Here is a 17,417-nt window from a genome sequence, read left to right as displayed (position 1 = left end):
CTTCTTCCTGCAAAATTTGTTTTTATTTTTGTTTCCTCCTGTAGTGGAGACAAGAATTTACAGTTAAAGCCAAAATTATTAATTCAAGTTAGAAGTGTCTTGAATTCTTGAGAAATCTCACAAAAGATAAGTAAAGATGTATACAAAAGAAGTAATAACAATAAAATGTTTCTGCTTTTATTTAGATTTTAACAAAAAAAATGTTGAGAATTTCATACCTAGTGGAGTGGAATATTTTTCTCAAATCCTCCTTTTTTTTTGAAAGCTGAGCTTTTTTGGAGGGCTCCGTACTATTAGAAGTGGGAACCAGACGAGTTCTGTTATTGGTATTACTTTATCTGTATAACTATATAACGCCAATTTATTAATTAATTATTTGTTCAATACATTTTTGCAATTTACAGTACATGACGTTTTTTTGTTTTGCCTGCTCATTGGCTAACGCTGCGTTCATCATCTTATTTCGCCGCTTCTATCGTGTTCTACATTCTGATTGGAGGATTGCCATAGCGAATGGGCGGAGCCAAAAGGAAAACAAGGAAGTGAAAGCTCGGCCATCAGAGTTTCAATGAATTTAAGTCCCGTTAAGCTCTTGCCGTTTGGACATCGGTTTGTTTTATGATTCAGTACATAAAGAGGGGCAGAATAGACGGAACTGGCAATGGAGAATGTACGAAAGCGTCGAGGCAGCGACCCACACAGGTTTGGACCGTCTGTGGTGTTGTGGTTTGCTTTATCGAAATTTCCTGACTTTTGGGACACATAAATCTGTATTGCATAGTTCAACTGAAAGTCCATGGTGTTGTGTTGAGTTGTGTTACCCCATTAAGACTTTTCCACACAGGTGCGATATGCAGTCGCGCGACCCTGGGTTCTGAATCTTGGACAAAAATGGTTGCTCATTTACTCCATGTTTTATGGCATGGTACAGTCAAGTCCACCTCGGAAACTAGAATATCCATGTATAAATACTTCTAAAATGATCCAGTTGATTTTTTTATTGCCTTCAAGTCACCCTCATTGAAAAACCTCACAAACAACATCACGAATCAAGGGGCTTTACTGTTGTTACTTCGGTTTTATTAACCGTCCAAGCTTAACCTTTAACCTCCAGTCTGTTCCATATAGAACTGCTGTTAAGCTACAAAGCAATACGTTTGAAGCACTATATAAAAACGTGAGTTTCTGAAATCCGATATGGATTTTAAAAAAACAAAATGCCCAGATTCAGTTGCAGCTTCAGCGTGAAAAACAAGACAATTTATATGTCCACTTATCGACTCAAATGTCAGCTCAAGAAAAAGGGATCTAACTTATATCTAAATGTACAGAATACAATTTGGAACAAATTCAGATAAAATCAATCAATGCTATTTAAATCTAGTCCAAATCCATTTGTATACAAACATACACAATCATTTTGAAGATCTTTAAAAAGTTAGCTGGCATAGAGCTGACTGAAATGTTTGTATAATTTACACATTGAATAAATCCAATGCAAGACAGTAAAATTACTTAAACTGTAATTATTTTTTGTAAACATTTGTGATTTTGACAAATAAAAGTATCATTGTGGAGTTACTTTCTTATCAGTAATGCAGTATATAAGCTGTAATTAAATGCAGCCTGGACTTGGTAGCAGCCATGAAACTGTGAAGCGACACAACTTGTCAGGGAAACTCCTCAAAGCAGAAGCAGCGCTACCACAAGTGAAGCGGTTAGAGCGAGGTGTTCAAAGTACTGCCGGAGGCCAATTCACGCCCTGTGAAGGGTTTTGTTCAACCCCCCTGACCACAAGTTTAGAATCCAGCGATCTTTATTCAAAGCCGGCTTGAGTGGCAAAAGTTCTATAGCCTTCAACTCTTTGATTTTGGCTGTAATGGCAGCAAGTTTAGACACCAATGAGATAAAATTTGAAATCTTCTTTGTGGTTAGGTTACATTAAGTTTGTGTTTCTCATTAATTGGCACCTATTTACAGAAATCCAAGTTGTGATCTAGTGCCCTTTGTTCTGTTGAACTAAAAATATAGCAGTATTTGAGCTCATGTCTCACAAGTGTGATGACAATTAATCTAAGATGTGAGAAACATGTTTGTTTGTTTTCAGCTCTATAAATGCAGATAAGTGGTTTGTTTTTGTGGCAACTCACAGTTTCAACCCTCCGTACAGAAACAACAGATATAAATGCATAATAGGAAATTTAATTTATTTAGTCACACTGTTCGTTTTTTATTTTTGAAAACAGTAAAACCATATTTGTATGTATAGTTGTTCTCTGTGTGAGCAGTTTCAGCTCAAACTCCCCTGAACTCTATTCAGTTGATTTTAAAAATTAGATCCCATCCTTTCCTTTCCAACAATTTTCTATATATTCCTAGGTGGGAACCAAACTGGAATCTTCCTGACGGGTCAAGTGATCACCACCTGCTGGAAATAAATTTAGCAGATTCTCTTCAATATCCCGTTGCACCAACTATGAACACTAAAGCAGCTGTTGGGTTAAACCAGTGATCAGTCAGCAGCCCTCTGTCACGCTGTCAAACATAACCAATAAGTGCACAGACGGAGCGTTTACTCACAGAGAAGCTCAACATCTTCAGAGTTCGTCCACATTTCCCATCATAACACAGAATACAGGTGTAAACAGATTGAGGACAGATTCAGATTTGATTCTTTAGGCGAAATTCAAAATGATTAAGGGTGCAGACATCACACACACACACACACACTTTAAATCGAGATGTATTTTAGATCTCAGAGATCTGACAGGATTCTGTGAGCAAAGTGCGCCATCACCAGAATTTCATTATCGCCATCTGCGTTTCTACAGCGGATCAGAAAGCGGCGTTGCTGCCGCCTAAGTGAATATACGGTACAGTTTTTAAATGTTTGACTATTTTATTTATTTTTAAAATGTTAACCAGATCAAGCTACCTCTATGTGAAAAGTATTTTTCATCTTCGGCAGCAACAGCAAAATGTTTTTGGATAACTGGGAGTTTTTATAGCACCATGAGGGCAATTTGGCTCATTATTCTTTGTAGAATTGATTAAAATCAGACATCTTGGAGGGTTTTCTAATATGGATGCCCTACTTATGCTTGTGTTATAGCATCAGATTCGAGTCTGAACGCAAAGCTTTTCTAGGTGTTAATAAGTTTGTTTCTTTTCTGTTCTGGATCTTTTTGTTTTAGATTGGGCGTCTATTTGCTGCTTGTTGAGATGTTTCATCTTAGTTCATGTTCAGACAAATTCTACTCAAATAATGTGTTTTGAAAGGTAATGTTGGTAATTAAGTGAAATTTCATTCATATTAAAAAAAAAAAAGAGTTCAATCACAGTAAATTTGAGATGTAACAAGGGAGACAATTAGGCCTGTCATAATAACAAATTCGCTGGATGATAAATTGTCCCAGAAGTTGTTGCAATAAATGATTTTTTTTCTAGACTCTTTTCAAGTAGTACAATTGTGATGGAATAGTAAGACATTCTCAAAGATTAATAAACTTTAAATTCTAATGAACATTTAACACTGGAACTGGAAGACATTTTAAAATATCTAAAATAAATAAACAAAACAACAAATAAAATGAATTATGAAGTCTGTGTAAAAACGGTGTTGTTGAGACCAAAGCGCCAGGCAGAAGACTTTTGTCTCCCAGTCTTTGGTAGAAAGAGAGAAAAGAAAAAAGCATTAAATCATGAAAATGGTAAATTATTTTAATTTACCATGCAATTAACTAATTTATTGCTCATTACCACAGGCCTTGAGGCAATTACTTTTTTCATGGGACTGGGAGGATCATGTGGCATTTTTCCCTTTTTAATAATAAAATCATTATTTAAAGGCGTTTTTTTAAATTAATGTGACAAATTTTATTTAAATAGTGTGACGGAAATAGAAGAAAGAGTATTTCATGGCACTGTATTTGGTAATCTCGTTCAGTTTTGTTGGTGTTGACAAGCAGGCTATGATTCTTTTACATTGCTTAAGTCCTTGCAGACAGGATTGATTAGCCAGTAGTGCATTTGTCTGTACTCACCCATTTTGGCACGACTCTGTATTTGGATGGAGAGAAACCTTAAGGCTTTTCCTCCCACGGCTCCTCAGGAAATTGCACAGCTGTTCACAATAAACATGGTAAATTGCATCAGTCAGCAAATCCACAGCTGAAGTAGCTCTGTTGTTCTTAAAGCCTGCAGAAACAGAACTGATTGAGTGATTGATATGAGGTCATTAATTTAAACTTTATGATTAAACGTGCATGTTTGTTGTACTTTTTTTTTGTGTTTATGAAGTTATGCTCCTCCAGTCTTCATGCTACTACTTGAAGATACTACACATAAAACCAGAGAGCAGTAAAAACCCAATCAGGGCAACCCCTTAATATGAATTATTGCAGTAGTACATGCAGCAGTATAATGTAATCCAGAATGTCATCAGAATGTGAAATTTCCAGGGTTATTATTAGAATGACTTACTGTTATTGGAAATGTTTTTTCACAGTACTGCTGGTGTTTGCAAAGAAAATGCCCCAAAGAAGGAAAGGCAACCTTTTCACTTTGACCTTTGGCTCTGTCTGACTCTACAGAACTGGATTCTTGACTTTGGAAGACCCATCGCCATGGTATGTAGATGCTTAAACTCCTACTTTGTAATTGACATGGTTGGACAGATGCATCCAAAGTTTAGGGATGAATAAAAAGCAAATTGTTTCCTCATGTTTTGTACACCAGATTGTCCTTCCTCTGGAGTGGTTTCCTCTCAACAAGCCAAGTGTTGGAGATTATTTCCACATGATTTACAATGTCGTCACACCTTTCCTGCTGCTCAAGGTAAATCTTAGCCATATGGCTCTTTGATTATAATAAATCAGCTCTTGCAGGTTTGATTTAACATTCACAAAGAAATTTTAATCTATCTTCAGAGTGGATTCAGAATAATCTCTGTCGATGTTCTGCAGCTTTACAAATTAAAGCTTAACTATGATAATTTTTGTTTTTGCTTTTGTTTTGTCAATGCATGACTATTATCTTAAGCAAAGACTGATCTTTGCATCCTTGCAACTTACAAAAAAAATTCCAAAATACTTCTTTTTTTTTAATCAATACATTTTATTACACAGGGTATCTGCCCACCCTTAAAAAGCCTTTAAATGTATGTATCTAAAATTATATTAGATACTACACATTTCATGTAGTTTTTTTTTCTTGTGCGATTTTACTGAAACTTTGAGTCGCTTGCAGACATCTTCATTGCATTCTGAGACTCCAGGTGGTTGGGGCTACTGCTAACTAGCTGCTAATATACTGTTGCTAACTAGCTAGCTAGCTTTTTTATGTCCATCAAAGGTAAGTGCAAATTTATTACCAGTTGACTGGATGATGATTGTCTTAGCCATTGGCTCACTTCTGTTGCCAAACAATACAATTTATTTATTTGTAGATTTCTTTAGTTCATTTCTGTTGTGGTACATGACTTAAATTCCATTCATAGTGGTCTTAAAAAGTCTTGTATTTGAGATGGTGAAACCTGCAGAAACCCAATTGCAGGAAGTCCATCCATCCATCCATCTGATGGATGGATGTTAGTTTTAGTTGGACACGAACATGGACAGCTTGTCAATGCAGCGTTGCTCATTAGGTAAGAGGTGGAGTGCACCCTAGACAGGTTGCGAGTCGATCACAGGGCAATATAAACACACACAGGACAACTTTGCACACACTCACATCTATGGGCAATCTAGAAAGACCAAAAAAAAAAAAAAAAGACTCATAAGCTTATAGGACTGTGGGAATAAGGTAGAGTATCCAGAGAGAACCCACACATGTACTGGGAAAACATGTAAAATCCATGCAAAAGGACCCTAGAGTGTGATTTAACCTTCCTGCTGCAAAGCAACAACTGCTACCAATTCCTCCATCATCCCTGAAAAACAAACAATAACCTCTAAATCAACGTAATGCCTACGAGAACAACAACTGAATGTTGGTATTAGTAAGTCAGAAATAACTTACTACAATCAATAGCAAAAAAAAAACCCCAAACATGTTCAGTTTGTTATCTCTGCTGGTGGTATGCGACCTGTTTTGAGACTCACTTAAGGTGAGACCAGAAATTTGTGCACTTTTTTTGTCTGGATTTGCTGCTTCTCTGGTTTATCTTTGCTCTGCAGGCGCAGCAGAGGACTGCATTGCCAGCTCTGCTGAGATGAGATAGTTTCTGGCCCTAACTTTATGTTTGCTTTGCCTTCTTCTTTTTTTTTTTTAATCAAATATGTGAGTTTAGTAAATAACTGTCTGCATGGATATTTTTGTGAGATACTGAGATTAAAATAAGTACATTTTAACATAGAGATAAACACTAAAGTAAAGGATGTTTTCCCTCTAAAATGAAGTGTGGCGATGTCCTGAACTCTTAACATGCAGGTTAGTTTTGTTGACGCACCTGATCAGTATGTTTTACGTTTATCAGTTGTTTTACGTTTATCAGTTGTTTTGGGAATGGCTAAAAGTAATAATTGGTGAAAAATAGACTATTTATTAGAGGAGTTAATAACATAATTTGAAAATTATTAGTATGAATTGAAGCCGGAGGTATATTAGAGAGTTTAATTGCTGTCATCAAGGTTATTAAGGCGTCAAGGCTGTTGCTTAACCTGGTTCTGTTTGTTGTTGCCAGGTACATCGCCCTCTATTGGAAGAGGCGCTACGCCACATCCAGTACTGCATTATAGAATAACTGACTTAAATTTAACCTAAAATGCAATAAATTACACATCAAATATCCATATGGCCCTTATTTACTGTAGAGAGATTAAATGGAATCAAAATGGATAAATCTGTAAAACTATGAAGTCTTTTTCATCCTACCCTGACTTTACACATAGTGACTGTCTTCTGTTCTTTTTTTATGGAATACAACAACATAATTTTTTTGTTAATATTATAAAAATATCAAAGATGAGCGCACTCTGGGTGACTGGACTTGATTATCTGCCTCAAAGAGCTGTAAACATCCTCTCTGTGTTTGCTTTTCTCTGTGTTTTAGAACAAAAATCACTGCTGCTAATTAGGAGATTGTTTTTGCATTGCTGTTATTCTGCACGCCCTGACACTTGGAGCAGAGTTAAAAAAGAAAAAAAAAGTGACTTATGAAGGCAGATGGGGTTTTAATTACTCAGTATCATAAACAAAGAACAGGAGAACAAAGAGAATAGAATAGAAAACAATGAAGAGTACCTGCAACCAAGCTCGCATTTGACTTGCTTTTACTGTTGGGCTGGAGGTTTCCTTGAGAGACGGCGTTATTAAACTAAAAGCAACCTCCTCGCTATGTATTATTCATTACATTTACGGCAGATGCTTGCTTGAAACAAAGGAAGAACCAGACAGCTGACAGAACAAAAGCCAGTGGAGCTTAGCAGGAAAAATAAAGGAGTGCTGCCTTCAGTAGAAAAGTCAAGGGGAAAAAGCATCACATTACCATAAAGTTGTCTGAAAGGAACCCACAGAAGCACTACCGTCCACATCGGAGCTCCAAAAGAACTTTTTTTTTTTTTTTTTTAATTTCTGACACAGCCGGTATTAAATAAAGACATGTGGGTGGTTCTGCTCCCTGCAGCTGATGGAGCGAGCTCCCAGGCCCGTTCCTCGCACAGCCGTCCACCTCTGCATCATCACGTTTGTCATGGGGGCCAGCATCCACCTGGTGGGAGACTCCATCAACCACCGGCTCATCCTGAGCAGCTACCAGCTGCACCTGTCAGTCAGAGAAAACCCAATCATCAAAGACCTCAAACCGGCTTCACTGGTAAGCCGCCCGCGAGCTCCATCACGTTCACGCCGGCATCGAAATTTATTGCGATGATTTATGAGTTTTTACCCGTCAGGTGTGGGCATTAGCGCTGGTGACTAGAAACTGGAAAGTGACTCTGGTTTTCCTCCCGGCTCAACGTTATTGTTTTCCCAAAGAATGCTTGCGCCCCTTCTGCGACTTTATTATGAAACAAGCTTCTTCGTCTCTGTCCGCCAGCACGCTGCGCATCTGGAGATCAATTATGATTCATGCAGGTTTATGCCGCAGCAGGGAAGAGCTTGTTTCCCCTCAGGAGATGATGAGTTTGATATGCAATCACTCCTCTCGATCAGAGTCTGTGACCTGTGAGTTAATTCAGGACTCCCGTTTGGGTCTGTTTTCTGAATGTTGGGCTTCAGAGCATCGCTGTTGCTCTGACAACAATCAGAAATGAAAGTTGGCACTGAAGCGCGCACTCCCATGGACTCACTAACAAGCTGCTTGATTGATAATGACGCCTCCTACTTGGTAGGTTTTTCAATCTCGGTGGCGACAGATTCTTGGAAATAACACAAGGCAGCGCCAGGAGCCATAATTTTATTGAACCACGTCTCCTTGGGTTTATAACAGCTCAGGAGAAGGGAAATTTTTAACTTGGTGGAGAAAATCTAGGTTGAAATGAAATGAAAATGCACTTAAAAAACCAAGAGTAACCAAAGAGCTTCAGAGCAGGTAAAATACGGAGACAAAAATTATTTAGGTCATTTTTAAATCAGATAAAAATTATTTCAGTCGTCAATGTTCTGCTGGCAAAATAAAAAGAAAAACTGAAACTATTTTCTTCTGACTCATTACAGTCACTCCTGGATTTTATGATTGTCTTTGTGATTTGTATGCGGTCAGAATCAGATTTTTTTTTTGGTGCTACTTTTGCAGTGTGACTGCAATGCGCCACATGAATCATGCACTTGACATCAGGTGAGGCTGAGGCATCATAGTAGAAGATGGGAGTTACCAGCCACTTCAACATAATGTTTATCTTACAGTTTTTGCAGAAAATTTGCAATAAACACACAATTAATTAGCATGAAAAATGCAGGGGTACATTAATTTTGCGTGAATTTCCAAAATCGTGAAATTCCAAAAAAACTGAAGGGACTTCCATGAATAAGCTTTTTGATAAATAAAAAACCTTCAGTTTCTGACGAGACTGTGGCAATAATATCGACTCTGGTCAGACAAACCTGACCGGTGCTTCACTTAGTGTTGGTACGGCAGACTGCATGAAACTAAATATTTAATAGTCTTAAGTTGAATGGAGGTGATCCAGGTATATCTGGAAACTTTTACAACTTTTAATGGTTTTTGTTTGTTTCGCTAGACACATAGCAATCTGCTTGTAAATCATTAATGCCCTCATTTTCACCAAATATGCTGTCACTGAGTGTACAGCAGCACATCATTACTGAATAGCATGAGTGCGTCAAAGCACTGGAACATTTATAATTGCGTGCTTTTAGGAATTACTGCTAGTTATGTCAGCTGGAACTATAGATAAAATGGCTGTTCGGCCACCCAAAGGTTAGGGGGGATAAATGGGAACAGGATATTTTTGTACACAGCTGGTTGCGAACAACAGAAACCAGTTTGACTCTACATGAAATTGTGACCCCTTACTCTTTTTCCCCCCTCTTTTACAAGTAAATATCAGATTGCTGAATATTTTTATTTACTTAGGTTGAATTTCTTTGATGATCGTAAACATCTAAGTGTCACTAAAAAGCTGGATGATAAAGAAAAACAAATCAGAGGCAAATTATCAAAAACAAACCCTGCTGCAATATGTGTATTATTTTATACACATATTATATCATTTGCCTAAACGTGTGATGGTTTGTTTGTTCTCCATTAAGAGCTGTAAAAGTTTCCAGATATACTTGGATCGCCTCCATTTAAATTAAAACTATTATACATTAGTTTCATGCAGTCTGCCGTACCCACGGGTTTAGTTTGTGAAAAATCACAACATGAAGGGCCAAGTGCGAGTCGTGATGTCCTCCTAATTAATCCCCTGTGCTGTGTCTGAAAGTGTGTGCATCTGTTATCTTTCTCCACACTTTTTTTTTTGCTCATATGTTTCTGCTCCCATTTTGTGTTCCGTCTCTAAATGCGTTTCTGAAATAAAGCATACTGCATCAGTAGGGGGCAGTGTTGCATAAAGCTGAAACACATGGTTGGCTGAAAGTACTGGCGGGTTTTTGGAAGGAGTTCCTGTCTCTGATCCAATGTTTTTGTCCTTTCTTTACAGATCGATTCATTTGAGCTGCTGTATTTTTACGATGAGCACCTGGGACACTTAATGTGGTACGTGTTTGGGATAATTGCACATATGATTTATAGATGCAATGAAATGGTGCAGGATGAGTTTGAAAGCAGCGAGTCATGATTTATTTTACCCATTACTGATCTTAAATAAACCAAATTTATTCAAGATCATAAATTTGTTTTATAAACAAGCAAGAGTTAAAATTCTGAGAATGTTTTAAACAATTTCGCTGTCTTTTAGCTCATGAGCAAACATATCGCAGAAGCTATTGTGATTTGCCACCATTACTTATATATTAGGTTATTTCCAAAGGCTCTTGACCGAGCTCAAAGTAGGCAGTGGCATTTACATTTGCCCTAGTTCTGAGGAGAAATTAAAGGGAGGAATTTATTATCAAAGGCATTTTTTATGCCTCATCAAAATTCAGTCATAATCTCTGCTGGTGTGTCCAGTTCTCTGTGTGTGAAATTCAGCAAAAAAAAAAAAAAGTGCCGGTCTACAAAGTCCATTAATGTTAGGAGTGACCAACACAATTCTTGTCAAATAGGTGGGGAACAAAAACAACAACAACCTTAAAATAAGTTGAATTTCTTTTTATAGTTGAAGCAGAATCTGAAACTTACAACTTAACGATGTTCCAAACTTACATCTGAGCCCTGCTATGAAATAAGATGTGATTCAGGTTTGATGTGCTTTTCCTACATGTAGTGTGATGTTATCTGTGAAAAGCGCTATACACATAAAGTTTTACCTACTTTTTACTTACAAGGACCGCTGCTGTAAAAGCTTAACTCAGTCCCTTGTTGAAGCATGGGGATACAGTTTCCTTATCAGCTCATATTTTGAAAGGATTTAATATGAAATAACCAAAAACATAAATAAAAAAAGTAAAAGTAACTCAATAAGGTCATAGGACGTAGTAAAGTACTAAATTCCAGCCCATTGATCGGGATGTTACACCCACTATGCTGCACATTATTCAAAAACATTGCAGGACTTTATGTTCCCACTGCTGCTGTGGGATTGTGTGGTTACCTAGCTATGGGGGTGACGGGATTCTGGCCTCAGGATGGGGGGGCTGGCCTGTGCTCTTCTTCCCTTCTCCATATCTGTTTGGCCTCGGGGATCCATCACACAATTAAGATTCCGTTCGCTTTTCAGAGCAAAACCGCCTCGACACATGCAGGCCACCAGCTTCTTTCACATGGTACACCTGGAACGCAGAGGCAGGACACGTAAAAAAATAAATAAATAAATGTAAAAATGTGGCTTATTATTCACAAGCCTTTTGTCCTTGTGGATAATAATCCTTTTATTTAATTACCAACGTGGTATCTAACTGCAGACTGACTCAACCTTCATCCACTTAGCCAATTACAAACCCGGCTGTCATCGCCGAAAACGCCGAGTGGCATGTAAATTCACTTTTTTATATAATGAATGAATTAGCGGGACTCTAATGACACGGACTGTGAATATCTCCTCAAGCTGACATTAGGTCACACGCTTCAAAGATGGGAACAAAAAGGAAGAAAAACTCTGAGAACCATCATCTTAAATTTTTTTAGAAGTCCTTCTCCTTGGCCTTTACACGTTACTCACAATTGGAGGAAATTTTTGGACTGAATATATCAACTACGAGCCTAAGAGAAGTTATTGGAAAACATATATGAAAAAAAGCCTCTGGCTGCCTTCCAAGAAGTGAACCAAGGTGTGTGAATATAATATCCTTTTTATTATATTTGAATAGATGGGAGTCGGTTTGGCAGGTTTGTAACTGTTGTAAGAGCTGCATAATTTCCTCTCAGCAGGAGAGATGTCCGACCTTGATGTTTCAGAGAGCAGTGATCAGTGTGAATCTATGTTTCAACTGTGCTTAAGAGTGGTTGGGATGATTTAAGTCCAAAAGTTGCAAAAGTAGTAATTTAGAAACATTCATTCAAGACAAAAAAAAAAAAGAAGTTTATTTCTGTTTATTTTTAATGTGATATCAGTTTATGAAGACTGGGCAGGTTCTGCTGATACAGTCATTTGTTTTTAAGCCTGCTGGGTTTATTTTCAGCAATTAAAGTCGTGTAGCTCCACTCTCCCTGCCGTTTAATTTACAGCTCAGGAATGTTGCTGCTGATTGAGTTTAGATATTACTCGTGTCGATGTTTCTTTTTAGTGAAGAATTTAAAAGTTTTACTCAATGCTGATTTAAAAAAAAAATTAATTTAATGAAGGGAGATGTTCATCTTCAGTCAGTCTAGTTTTGGTAAATGATTTTTATTTTGCACTAATTGTGCTGTGGCCTTGACAGACTAGTGAAGTGGTTTTGATGGGTTCATTTGGTGAATTTATGTGAATAAAATAACATTAATACTACCAACCAGATCACCCCTTTCTAAAACAAATCTGAAAAGATAAAGATGAACAAATATATTTTGTTCTGCTTCTTTTTTCCAGGTATATTCCATTCTTCATCATTGTGCTGATCTACTTCAGTGCCTGCTTCTCGGACTCTGAAGATCAGGAGAAAATGCCTCTCTCTGGTTGGCTGTTACTGGGACCCAGCTCTCTCTACTATTGGTCAGTCTTTTTTTAATCATTTTAAATGTATAGACTTAATCTACAATATTGCATGAATTACAAACAAATTGTTTTTACATTGATTCATTAGTCACATGATCTATAAGTGCGCGGGAAACTAAATGTGTGTCATCAGTTCAACTTAAAATGAGATCAGATTGATTCATCACATGCAGACTGACATATTTCAAACTTTTCATTATGTTAATTATGGTTTACAGCTAATGACAAACCATAGGACCAATGAAAAAGTTAAACCGGGAATGTCTGACCTTGTGCTGTACGGTGCATAGTTGCATGTTGTGCTGCATCAACATACTGTGGCATGGAGCAGACCAGTCTGTGGTTCTGCTGAGGTGTTCAGGAATCCCAGGTAGCTTTTCTGTTGCAACCTATGGCTCATCAACATTAAGTCTGCTGTCCTTCATTTTCCCCTCGACAATTCCCCATAGGTTCTCTCAGGTTAAGGTCAGGCCAGTTTGCTGGCTAGTCAGTCACATTGTCGTTAAAGCAGGTACTACAGCTTAAGCCCGAGTCGGCAGGTATCAAGTCTGGCTTAAAAATAAAATCAGCCTCTCTGTGAGATGACTCAGCAGTAGGAAGCTTGAAATGTTCTAAAGTTTTCTGAAAAATGTCACTACTGACAACAGACTTGATAAAACTCTGTGGCACACAGGACCCCCCCCCCCAAGGCAAAACTGACTTTGGAAACCTCACATTGGACTTCAAGCAACTTGGATTCTGTGCCCCTTCACTCTTCCTGCAGACTCTGGAGGCTTGATTTCCAAATGAAATATGAATTTTGCTTTGATCTGGCAAGTGAACTCTGGACCTCTGAGCAACCAGGCAATCATTTTTCTCCTTGGACAATAAAATGTTTCTGGTCCAGGGGTGTCATAACACAAGAATTATGACACTAGCAGCCCATTACTTGGATACATTTCTGTCGAGTGGCTCCTAAAGCTGCAGTACGTGACTTTTGAATCTTCCCAAAACTCCTGAATGGGCTTTGCTGGGGCACATATTCTCACTTTTTTTCCTTCCACACAACTTTCAATGAATATGTCTGGACAGTATCTTTAGCCAAGACTTTTGGCTTACTCTCCTACTGATGGGCAATAGCATAACCTTAACGTAAGATTTCTGTATTCTGTATTCTGTATTCTCATTTTTAGAGAGACTGAATTTTAAATTNGTTATTTANGTTTAAGCCATATATATAATGTGTGTGTTAAATCAAAAATATTTCAATAAATGACTTTTTCTATCATACTTTAATGAAATGAGCTGGTACCTCGGTTAGCCTTTTAATTAAATGAAGTTTATCTTAGACCGTCTCAGTAAAGAACCTGCAAGAAAGACCCCACTTAAACACACTTCAGACATACTTGAAAGAGCATACTTCCCCAGGAAGACGCACACTGACTCACAAAGGGAAATGCTGTTGTTGTTGGAAATGATGCCTTGTGTGTGCTTGATGCCAATGAAAATCATCTTGAAGCAAAAAGAAGACAATTATAGCAGATTTCATCACAACGGGGCAAAATGTTGCATAAGGACATTTAAAATGTTGTATAAAAAGCACCAACATTACTGGCATCTCACTATTTCTCTTCATCACAGAGTCCAGTTATAACATCTGGGTTTTTTTCACTCTGTTGTGAAAAGAAGCCAAATAACAAACGGCACTAATAAAATTAGAAATGGCTCGACTGTTTCAATTTTTTTAAGGCCTCCTACTGCAGTGACATGCATAGCAAAACAGTGCAAACACCAACACAGAATATCAAAGAATTACGGCTGCAAACAAGCACATATATGCATGTGAATATTTACTCACCGTAAAGCCATTTGATGTTTTCGGGATGATTCGGGACAGTCGTGTGAAGCAGAAACGGGCTAACAGCCCCTCGGCTTTTTCATCTGGTGCTCCTCGCTCTCTATAACGTACTTCATCTCTTGCCAAGAGTCATGACTGCATGTCGTGACGTTGCGACAGAGAAACATACATCTGCCAAAGTCGCCGTGACAAACATGTTTATAGTTCCTGTCACAGTGGTTCACATAGGGTCCACATAATGATGACACTCGGAGATGCTGCTGCCAAACTGGACTCGGTGAATGTGACTTTTCAGGATAAACAAGCGGCGCGTTTGTGGAGACCAACAAGCTGACAAAACGATGGTGGGGCTCTGCAGCTTAGATAGAACAATGTAGCTGGTGCACTTTGCTGATGCGAGTAAAAAGATTTATCGTTTTGGAGGACTATCAGAACAACAACTTTTTATCAGGAAACTTTCAAACTATATTAATTAAAAACAGCCAACATGCCCAGCCAGGTCTTGCTGTCGAAGCCAGTTCATCCTCAAAATAGATTGCAAGATATTAAAGGAGTGTCCAAAAACACTGCAGAGGTTTAAGTTATGTAGGAGGTGTGCAAGGATGAGACCTTTGCTGTCGATGGGAAAACACGCAGGCAAGACTAAAGTTTGCCAGGGAGGAGTGAGATGAAGGCCAGGACTACTGGAACAGCACTGACTTTACCATAAATTATGCTTTGCATAGTAATTCTCCTTTTTATGCAAAGAGACTCTTCTGGAGTAGGGGATAACATACTTGTCCATTATGAGTAATGAAAGAGATGATTTTATCTTTCTCCTTCTCGATTTGCACTTTGCTTCTGGTCTAACAAATGAAAAATAAGAAAATAAAAATGAGATTAAGTAATTAATACAAAAATGAAGTTGTAATGATTTGAAAATAGTCATATAGTATAATACAGTAATATTATGACTTTATTCTCATACAACTTTATTGTTGTATTATGTACTCATTTTTATTTTCTTATTTTTCATTTTAAACTTTTATTCTGGTAATTTTTTTTTTCTTTTCTTCGTTTGGTCCTAATACTCTGTGATACTCATCAGCTACTCTCAGTTGTTAAAAAACAAAAAAACTAAACGATACCTCAACTGTTTTCCTCAGCTAGGAAAAAACATTTTAGCATTTTTTAAGTTTTTGGGGTAAAATCATTTATTTTTTTTTACTTTTTTTTTGTTCGTTTGGTGTCAAAAATCTTTTCCACAGTGATGCTATTTGCTTAGGAAGTCCTTATAAATGATATCTTATTGCCATGCAGCTACAGGTTGCTTCATTACCACCATCCAAGCTATAACCACATCTTTGATTAATCTTTAATGAAAATCCTGTTGTGTTAATTTTTTTTAAACCTTTGTTTAATTTTGGTAAACGTAATCTAAAGCACATGTTTGCGATAAACACAAAGCAGAAAATATTGTCTGTTTTTCTAATAATCCGCAGCCTTCCAGTGGATCCAATTTAAACTCCCTTTTTTCTTGAGTGCATGTTCACCAAATCTGTTTTGGTTTAATGACGACTGTACCTGTAATTATTAGCTGTTGCAAATTATATTTAACTTATTAAATGTAGCCATTTGATAGCCTGAAACAAAAATAACTCCTGCTGTTTTTCTCTTTTTCGTCCCAAAGGTACTTGGCCACCGAGGGTCAGATAACTGGACTGTTCCTCCTTGCTTTCCTCGCCATGTTCACAGTGAGGATTTTCCAGCAGCGTAAAGGTCTCGCCCCGGACAGCAACAGCTCCTTTCTCTTTTATAGCTTCAGCGTTACTCTGCTGCTCGTGTTCCTGTGGGTGGCCTATTTGTGGGACGACCCGGTGCTACGCAACAAATACCCCGGACTGTTTTATGTTCCAGAGCCCTGGTCCTACTACACCTTACACATAAGGGAGAGCCACTGAATCGAACGTTCAAAGTCTAAATATAAGAGCCATCGGTGTTTTTATGATGTGACCGATTATTTCTGAAGCGCAGGTGAAACCTATAACCCAGACAGTATTCAGGCAATCCCCAAAAACCTGCTGAGCACCGGCTTTTTTGTGGTATTTTTAGGATACGAGAAAAACACTTGTGTGGAGAAAATGTTCTTTTTTTTTTTTTTAAAGATTTTTGCATTTTTAAATGTTTTGAGGATTGTTGTCTATTAAAGTTAAAGAGTATTTACCCACTAAAGAAAAAGGAGTATGTTCCCGTTCCTCGTTAATCTGTGTTGCTCATTATCCCAGTTGGTCTCATCCGGACCTGAAGCCTACCGTATGTTTTAATGTGCTACTGACATTTTTTGATGATGCATACCATCATGAGAACAATACATCGACTCATATTTTCAAGCAAATGTATTCGGATGCTAAATCTTGCACATGTTGAAATGTTGCAGAAAAACAGTCGCATTAACCAGAGTGTGAGACAAACAAAGTCTCACCTCAAAGGATCCTATTATTCTCTTACTAAACCAGTCGATATAAATCTTTCAGCGTCTCAGAGGAAACACGGTTGCTTCTCTGTGGCTTACAAATGTGGAAACAAAAGTGATTCCTGACACATTTAAGGAAAATAATATGCATGCTTTGTATTGTTTTTGCTGCAAAACCTAAAAATAAGAGTCAAAGAGGCTCTTTCCTCCACACCATCTGTTTTAGGTCAAACATTTACAATGCGTTAACACAGAGGGGAGTCGCCGTGCTTGGCGTTTGACTGGGAAGCTGCGTACGTTAACGTGGCGCTCTCATATCCTCCACTGCTCTGTTTTCACTCGATGCACCAGATGTCGGCGGAAGGGATTTAGTAACATTCAGCATCTGGATGTTTCTCAGAGATGATGCACTGCAGAATGCGACATATCT

General features: G+C 37.8%; 1 protein-coding gene across 3 annotated transcripts; it reads left to right on the top strand.

Annotated features, from left to right (window-relative positions):
- The first annotated feature begins 498 nt into the window (after window positions 1-498).
- cln6a (CLN6 transmembrane ER protein a) lies at window positions 499-16,752 on the top strand. 3 transcript variants are annotated; one of them, XM_015040168.1, is made up of 7 exons: window positions 499-702; window positions 4,508-4,628; window positions 4,738-4,836; window positions 7,625-7,813; window positions 10,107-10,162; window positions 12,573-12,695; window positions 16,205-16,752. In XM_015040168.1, exons 1-7 carry the CDS (start codon window positions 662-664, stop codon window positions 16,473-16,475), a joined length of 900 nt encoding a protein of 299 aa, XP_014895654.1. In that variant the 5' UTR covers window positions 499-661; the 3' UTR covers window positions 16,476-16,752. The 3 variants fall into 3 exon arrangements, with proteins under 3 accessions (XP_014895654.1, XP_014895656.1, XP_014895655.1); XM_015040170.1 differs by lacking the exon at window positions 499-702 and adding an exon at window positions 4,142-4,233; XM_015040169.1 differs by lacking the exon at window positions 499-702 and adding an exon at window positions 4,263-4,424.
- The last annotated feature ends 665 nt before the right edge of the window (window positions 16,753-17,417 follow it).

Source organism: Poecilia latipinna, unplaced genomic scaffold (genome assembly GCF_001443285.1).
Source record: "Poecilia latipinna isolate Pla-1442-1.1 unplaced genomic scaffold, P_latipinna-1.0 Scaffold498, whole genome shotgun sequence".
NCBI lineage: Eukaryota > Metazoa > Chordata > Actinopteri > Cyprinodontiformes > Poeciliidae > Poecilia > Poecilia latipinna.
The sequence above is the reverse complement of the archived record's forward strand: the minus strand, read 5'-3'. Positions and strand labels throughout refer to the sequence as shown.

Bases quoted from the DNA above. Each gene is read 5' to 3' on its own strand.
- cln6a (XM_015040168.1), top strand. From the start codon at position 662: ATGGAGAATGTACGAAAGCGTCGAGGCAGCGACCCACACAG. The intron at 703-4,507 runs GTTTGGACCGTC...GTTTTTTCACAG, and splicing joins CGAGGCAGCGACCCACACAG to TACTGCTGGTGTTTGCAAAG. The intron at 7,814-10,106 runs GTAAGCCGCCCG...CTTTCTTTACAG, and splicing joins ACCTCAAACCGGCTTCACTG to ATCGATTCATTTGAGCTGCT.